Source organism: Olea europaea, chromosome 20, assembly GCF_002742605.1.
Source record: "Olea europaea var. sylvestris chromosome 20, O_europaea_v1, whole genome shotgun sequence".
NCBI lineage: Eukaryota > Viridiplantae > Streptophyta > Magnoliopsida > Lamiales > Oleaceae > Olea > Olea europaea.
The window spans coordinates 2,457,082-2,465,792 of NC_036256.1; the positions used below are offsets into that span (position 1 = coordinate 2,457,082).

Consider the following 8,711-nt stretch of genomic DNA (forward strand, 5'->3'; position numbering starts at 1 on the left):
GAGAGCTGCAATTGAAACAATCCTCTTTCATTACAGTTTTACCTATTTATTGTTTTCTATCTTCTCTATTCCCATAGCTTACTAGAACTGAATCTTCACTTTTAGTGCAGTCTTGGAGTATTTGTTATTTTGTTTGTTATTGTTTACCTTATATAGTTTTATTGGTGGAGACAAGTGCTACACTCGTACTGCTCATATTTTTCTCTTTTTGATGTTATAAGTGGAGGGCTTGTCTCTTTCTGCATGTAGTATTTGGATTAATATTTTTCATCTTGTGGGTGATGCTTCTCTTTTTAATTGCTTATTTGCTTCTATGCAGAATCCAGTTTCTCGATGGCACATTTGCGAAGGTTCAATTAATAGCATAGCTTTCTCATCTGATGGGGTCTATATAGCAACTGTTGGAAGGGATGGTATAGTCATCATCTGGTGTCTATTGTCTCTCTCTGGATTTTGACTTGTTAATTATCCACTCCTCCCACCCACACACTCGAGAAAAGGACAAGGCAACTTTTTTTTTTTTTCCCTATATTCATCTATTATTTACGGGATGAGAAAAATCGATAAATGTAGGTTACCTGCGAGTTTTTGACTACAAAAACGAACAACTTATATGGGGTGGAAAAAGCTATTATGGTGCTCTATTATGTTGTGCTTGGAGGTATATATTTACTTTTTAGTATATTATTGATATTCCCATTATAAGAACGGAGTAACTGACAACAACTTAAACAACAGCATGGATGGAAAATATATTCTCACTGGAGGCGAGGATGACCTAGTTCAAGTTTGGAGTATGGAAGATCGAAAGGTTGTAGCATGGGGTGAGGGACACAGCTCATGGGTAAGTTTCTAGCAATTACAAGCTATGTGTTTCATTGACTATTCTGAAGGCATTGAAGTACTTATGCTGTACAATTGAGATCCCACGGATGGGCATTTGTTCAATACTTTTCATTTATCATAAACATCTAAGCTCATAAAAGTTGTTTGATTTCTTCTGTAAGTATTTTAAAGAAACTTGATTTCCCAGTTTGAACACCTTACCTTCATCAATAATTTACATAAAAATAAGGTTTCAGGAAAAAAAAAATGAAAAAGAAAAACTTTTTCACATCCACATTTGTAGAAGTTTGATGAATTTGACATCTGTGAGGCACACCAACTGCAACGCCACCTCCCTGAGTCCAAGCAATATAGATTATTGGTAAAACCAGTGCTTTTCGTTTGGCAATTATTATTACACACTCATCTTGTACTGGAGGATGGCAGGTTAGTGGAGTGGCATTCGATTCATATTGGTCTGCACCAAATTCAGATGGTGTCGTGGAGAATGTCGTCTACCGTTTTGGTTCTGTTGGTCAGGTATCAAAAACGATTATTGATTCACTAAGTAGTTTTTGTTTTTTTTCGGAATAATTTTATAGTTCATTGCCCATGCTTGATTGTAGTGGTTCTTAACTTAGTTGTTTCTTCTTTCTGCTCCATAATAAACATTCAACCAGCCAGAACTTTCCCCTATGCTTTTTCCCGTAGCCAAGTTCTGGAACCATAAAGACTGCTGGAATCCTTCAAACTAAATTGTGCTACTTGTCTAGTCAATTTTTCCCTTCTGTTTCATAATACATTCTGAATTTAATCCTTCGTGCTGTAATTTTTGTTGTTAAAACTCTGAACATAATATTATTGCGACAGAAACACTTATGGGAACCATAGATTTTGTACAATTTTTTAGTGTAGGAATTACAAAGAGAATGAACCCCTATTTATAGGTTATAAATTGTAACGACCCAACCTCTGTGTCCAAGTCGTTATCTTACGTATTAGTATTAGAATTCAACTTAAGTCTCTCAGAAGGCAAAGGTCTTAAATTCGAATTCTGAGGACATAATAGAGATTCGCAGGATAATACGGGTTAGATTCTATTGGCGGATAGTATGTGAAGTAACGACTTGGACACAAAAGCTAGGTATGTGCATTTTTATTACAATTTGCCTCTGTGCTCAAGCAGAGGAACAGTACGTAAGTCAACGGCTTCTGCTTGAGGACAGAGATTGGGCCATTGCACAAATAATCATAACGAACCCTAAAACCCTCTCAAACTCAATATTGTGTTGTACTAATCAAATTGAGTTTGTAAGTGTTATTAACAAGTCAAAAACGCATACTAAGATTGTGCATATAGATTTCACTTTTGTATTCCACAGGCTGTTTTACAGCGGAATTTATGCAAGCACATTTGACATTTACTTCACGTGTAATTAAATCCTAGCCGACCTATGGATTTGTCATTGTGGAACAGTTTCTAGCCATAACAGGGTGATGTTTGTGAGAGCTTGTGTAAAGCATTTCTAAATTGAAAGTCTATAAGAGTATTTAATGCTGACATTTGCACTTTATTACTTAAAAACCAATGACTCTGTGCTTCCTATATATATCTTGATGATTATGTGCAGGACACACAATTGCTTCTATGGGATCTTGTAATGGATGAGCTTGTTGTGCCAATGCGCCGCCCCTCGTGTGGATCTCCAACTTTTAGTAGTGGAAGTCAGTCGACTCATTGGGACGGTGGTTTCCCTGTTGGCACCTTGCAGCCTGCTCCGGGCATGAGAGAGGTTCCAAAGCTCTCCCCAATAGTTGTTCATCGTGTTCACACTGAACCTCTCTCAGGTTTGGCACTTACTCGGGAATCCATTCTCACAGTTGGCGGAGAGGGCCATATCAAAATTTGGATGAGACCGTGTTTTGCTGAATACCAATCAAGAAACTCTGGTTCTTTGTTGAGTATGAGTTCCAACGAAAAGCCATCATTAACCGGGAAAGTTGTCAGATGATTGGTGCTACTGTTGCCGTTTACATATCTTCTCAACGTTCTTCGATGCCACAGCATATTATGTAACTTGCAGTGAGATTATTGTATAGCGAGGACTGAAAATGCCATAGAACTGCAGTGATAAAGAATTTGCAATCTCTTTGTAAGTATGAGAAAAGAACATTTAATGACGAGGTTCAGAAATGATGAAGTTGCTTTCAAAAAATTCATTTTTTTCCCCTCCTGGCAGTCTGTTTTACATTGTAACATGAGGCCATTTTGCCAGTTAAACGTTTTCCCCTTCAGATACAGAGAAGATTAGCTTGGCTCCTTCAGTCCAATGTTATGAACCTAGGAATCTAGATTTTAATGTAAGTCAAAGTCAACAATTAATCTTCATTACATATTTTTTATGTGTTCGCAATTTTTCAAGCTCACATTCCATAAACTTTAATTAAAATTTATTGAAAATTTAAATTTTAAACTACAATATTTTTTATATCTTGGTGCATGTTTTTGTACTTGAAAGTTCGAAATCGACCTATGGTTGTCAAATTTCCAATGGTGAAATGAAGCCTGACAATCAGGGAGTTCAAGTTTCACGTAGGGACCCAATTCCAAACTAGTCAACTTCAATTTAGAGAGGAGGGAAGGGGGGGGGGGGGGGGGGGCAAAACAAAACAAAAACCAAAAAAACAAAAAAAGTCAACAACAACAACTTCCAAATTCCAACATGTAACAGTGATAAAGAAATGGAATTTGTAATCTTGATCAGTAACATTCAATTTGTTTCCAACTCCAAATTTTCTTGAATTCTCTTACAGTGAACTTAAGTTGCCACTCAGGGATTCAAACAGCTGCATTATCCTTGATAGAGCCAAAGACTTCTGGTCTATCATTACATGGAAAACAATAGTCTCATGCACTTCTTGCATAATACTTTTGTTAATTTATGCAAAATAGTCCTCAAACTTAATTAGATGGAAATATATCTTTACTTCTTTGTAGCTTGATAGGGGGAGAACAAAATAGGACGAAAGTTATTTGGATTTTGAGGTGGGGTGTTTTATTAGGTGTTGTTGAGGCACTTTTCTATCTCCATCAACGGGTCGACCTCGTATTGTTCATCGAGATATCAAAGCGATCAACATTTTGTAACAGTTAAAAGCCATTACAGAAGATTAGACATGATTGATATTAAGTCATCATGTATAGGAGTATTAGTAAAAGGTTACTATGACGTTCACAATAATTGTTATTATAGAACTGTTCTTTCATATAAAGGTGCTTATTAAAGCCATATAACTTCATATTTTTGGGATTAGAAAGAAGGAAAACATTAGCTTGGAATGCATGCATGGCTTCTCCCATGCCATACACAACAGCCAACGCCAAACGGTGACCACTGCAAATGGCATACGAGGAGCCAGGCACACCCCAGATTATTTCATATCAACTTACCTCAAAACATAATCGTGTGTTCGATAGGGCACCTGAAATCGGGGCTGCATAGTTTACGCAGACAAAGAACTCAATTATGAGATAATCTGAATGGCTATAAATGTATTTATAGGGGTATATAGTTGTTAAAATAATGTAGGATTCCAGGCCCACTTGCCTCTTTCCTTATCTGTTACTTATTTTCCTAAAAAGATAAGCAAGTGCCTTTAGTGCTGGCATTCTGATATAAAGCTAAAAAAGATGAAGTTAACTCTTCACCTTGCCATCATTTTCTGTTTCTTCTAGTGATGGCGCCCGCCCCACCACGCCCCATGAAGAGAAAAAATGAATAAAAATAAATAAATAAATAAACGTGGCAGCAAACGGGGCAAGTTGCAGTCCCACCCCACCCCGCCTCGTCTAAGGCGGGGCGGGGCGGGGCGCCGGCTACCACTTTCTTTTTATTCCCAGAAATTTCACGGGCCATAGGTTTGGATTGATTCATGCCCCGCTGCCATCACTGTTTCTTCTTTTTATCCCCAGAAATTTCAAGGGCCATAGGTTTTGGATTGATTCCTTGAGCGTAGTGATGGCAATGGGGCGGGTTCGGGACGGGGCACTCCCACCCCGTTCCGTTTGGCAAAAACCCCGTCCCGCCCCGTGCCCTGCCCCGCCTCGCCTTAGACGGGACGGGGCGGGAACGGGGCAACTTTTTGCCCCGTTTAATTTTTTTTTAATTTTTTAATTTTTATTTTTATTTTTTACATTTTGAAAGTTTCGAATTATGTTATTATTAGATAATAAAATACAAATTTAAAATGAGTTTTTAACGGATGAATTGTTTAGAAATAAAATTATTTTTAATTTTTTTTTTCTTTTTCTTCACGGGGCGGGGCGGGGCAACCATTTACGCCCCCCCACCATGCCCCGCCACGGGGCGGGTTTTTTTGCCCCATTCGGGGCGGGACGACACCGGGGCGGGGCAGTGTAAATTACCATCACTACTTGAGCGTGAGGAGGAAACTAGCCCACAAATTCTCACCTCTTTCGAGCAGTTTTCTTCACTTTTCTTTTTAGAATTAAGCTGGTTTGTCAGAATTTTTTTTTGCCACCTTGGCTGACATCTTCTCACTTACGCGTGAGTCCTACATGAATAAAAATTCCAAAAAAAAAAAAAGAAAAAAAAAAAGTGGTCCCCCCATTGTGAGTATCGGTCAGGTTGCATGTCAACCATTTTCTGACAACATAGCATGATTCTTTTTAGGATCATAAAGCGAATTTTTCAATTATTTTTTCTTGGGGTACTTGGATGAGGAGTGAGTTTTGACCTCGTCAATCTATTATGTATCTTTTGAATAACAGTTGACTATTGGTTTCATCCAGAGTTCCACAATTTCTGCTATGTTTTCTTGCGAAAATAATTTCAGACGATCTGGAAATATCATATAGAATAACATAGAAATCTTTTGTATATTTAACACGCACACTAATAGTAGTATGAAAGAACGACTTTGTGGCAAGAAATGGAAATGACTTGTGCAAAATCTTCGGATGAAGAATGTCCCTCATTCTATACCTTGCACTTCATATTACAGGAAAAATTAAAACAGAAATTTTTGTTGGCTCTAAAGTTTTGCCAAGAAATAGAATATGCCCGATCTGCTATATTAGGAGGCATGCAGTCCCATCAGTTTCTCACATCAGCACTAGAATCCCTGTCATTTGGAGCCAAATGGCTAAAATTTGCCATTCGAGCTCCCCAATCAAAATATGTAAGGACTAAAAACTCTTAATATCACAATGCACAATAGGAGGTACAACACTCAAGTCCCTTTGCAGCTAGGATTACAATTTCCCAGCCTGAAGGAATTAAAGTTTCTCAGCCTGAGGCTTCGATTCAGAGGAAGACACCCCCATGAAGGTTCGGTGGGAGCATGAACTCAAAAACTAACCAAAACGCACTTGATGAAACATAAGCCCCGAGCCCAAGAAAACTTCAGATTTGAGTTTAAAGCAATATATACCTTATAACTAAGATAACAAGTAATTACTATAGGGTTCTCTTGACGCTAACTACTGATTCTAACCAAATAACAGACGAAACTATCAACCAGTAGGAATAGGGAAGTGATCTTTACGGTCTATGATGTAATTCTATAGTTGTAAATATGATGATGCAGAGATGCAATTGTACAAACAACAAAACAAGACCATCATTTTTTTCTTTTGAAGGATCAAGACGGTCGATTTATATACACATATATACCAGAAAAACACATCAAACATATATTAAGCAGATTGGCATTACATGGCATGTCCCCAAATTAAAGCATTACAACTTAATCCAGGACTTTTTATCGGTGAATTGACATCTACGGACCTAGAACACCAAACATGCTTTCGTTCACACATAGTAGTAACGTTATCCCATGTAAAATGACGAGCAAGAACAAAAATTTCAAACCTATCGAAATACACCTCTTCATAGCAGCAATTATTATACTGTCTCAAACAAGATGCAAGAAAAGAAAATATGAAATCGTCAAGGTCCTCGAAAGGGGAAGCCTCCTCACAAATGACAGCTAATTTGAAAGGCAGTGAAACTATTGCAACTAAAACTACAAGATAAATTGAGTGAAATGATCCTAAGGCAGAATATAAAAATACAACAATTTTTTTTAGAAAATGGAAATTTGTAGATTCGTTCCCATGGTTCGATCATTTTCCAGTACAAGGAAAACCAGCCAAGAATCCTGGCAAAAGAAAAGACAGCAGCCCCTGGAAAAAAGTCTAGGCCATTCATGAACTTCACAATTTACGTGCAAAACTAAATAAAACAATAACATAATTCGTAACTATTTCCTAAACTACAACCCTTTCAACTTTGAACTCTAGTTCAATCAGCAGGGAAACATTTCCAGGGCATAATTATATTATTCCATGAAGTCATGACCATTCCCATAATCCAAAAATTATATTCTCAATAACAGAGCAACTTAACTGATGAACTCATAAGAGGATACAAGCTTATTTATTTACACAAAGAAAACAAGTATTCCAATCCATAATATAATCTTCACCACATATCCCTACTTCAAATTAGTCAGATCATATATTCATGTCTTCAATCATTACCAACAAAAGTAGCAATTTAGAGCAAATACTTTCAAGCTAATTAAAAACCCAGTAGTTCATAAAAGTCAATAAACCAAAAAACAAAAAGTAAAAGCGAAATAAACTTTAGTGACTCGAATTCTAATTCAAACTCAATCCAGGGGAATCTCCACATCACCATCGGTAATCTCCTGCTGCAAATCCTTCGGGTCCTTCCCATCAACCGTACACCCAACGGAGACACACGTGCCAAGAATCTCCTTCACTGTACCCGACAAATCTTTGGCCATGGACCTCGGACTCATAACCTTAGCAATCTCAATAACATCATCAAGCGAAATGTTCCCGTTGTGCTTGATGTTCTTCGTTTTCTTGCGGTCACGCTCGGGCTCTTTCAAGGCCTTTATAACGAGGGCAGCAGCGGAGGGGACAACTGTGACCTTGGCCTGGCGGTTCTGGACGGTGAGCTTAACAGTGACGCGAAGGCCCTTCCAGTCCTTTGCAGTCTCCTTAGCTATGTCCTCACCGATCTTCTTAGGTGACAGGCCGAGGGGTCCGATTTTCGGAGCGAGAGAACTGGCAGCTCCGACCTCACCACCGGTGACCCGGACGAATACGTCCACTACCTGGGATGGGTCGAACTTCGGCGGCATTTTCTGCAGGGAGACAGGAGATGAGTTTTGTGAGATATCTGAAAGGAGGCGCCGCAGTGAAATATATCTTTTTTGGGTTGGTTATATCGAACTAGGGTTTTCGCGGGACGAAGGGAAATGAATTGTCCTTTTGGAATGGGGTAATTTTTAGTTTGGCCAAGTCAAAGGGGATAATTTTTCAGTTTAATCAAAAGAAATTTGCCTATCACCAAAATAGCCTTTCATTGAGTAAAAGACAAAAATACCTTTAAGTAGTTTATATAATTACAAAAATAGAATTTTGTTGCAAAAGACAAAAATACCCTTAACTTACAAATTAAAAAATCAAACACTTTTCACTTTATATTTAATTATTTATTTTAAACAATTACTCAAATTAATATTAAATTTACTTTCTTGTTTAAATATTTCATTAATTAATTATCTTAATCGATTATGTATATTATTTATTTAATATTTAATTTCTTTATTTAATTATTTATTTAATCACTTGCTTAAATAAAAAATTAATATTTAATTTGATTTCTCATTTAAATATTTTATTAATTTATTATCTTAATTGATTATGTATATTTAATAAATTATTTCATTATTTATTTTAAACACTTATTCAAATAAAAAATTAATATTTAATTTTGATTTCTCTTTTAAATATTTCATTAATTAATTATCTTAATTGGCCCTTATTT

The 8,711-nt window shown here is 36.9% G+C and overlaps 1 protein-coding gene and 1 pseudogene across 1 annotated transcript; one reads left to right on the forward strand and one right to left on the reverse strand.

Moving 5' to 3' along the window:
- LOC111369397 overlaps positions 1 to 3,150 on the forward strand; it is a 7,690-nt pseudogene extending 4,540 nt beyond the window's left edge.
- Positions 3,151 to 7,320: 4,170 nt separating this feature from the next.
- On the reverse strand, positions 7,321 to 8,147 carry LOC111369398 (60S ribosomal protein L12). The gene has a single exon (XM_022990899.1). It carries the CDS (start codon positions 8,020 to 8,022, stop codon positions 7,522 to 7,524), a length of 501 nt encoding a protein of 166 aa, XP_022846667.1. The 5' UTR covers positions 8,023 to 8,147; the 3' UTR covers positions 7,321 to 7,521.
- Positions 8,148 to 8,711: the final 564 nt, after the last annotated feature.

Coding starts and splice junctions, on each gene's coding strand:
- LOC111369398 (XM_022990899.1), bottom strand. CDS start 8,022: ATGCCGCCGAAGTTCGACCCATCCCAGGTAGTGGACGTATTCGTCCGG.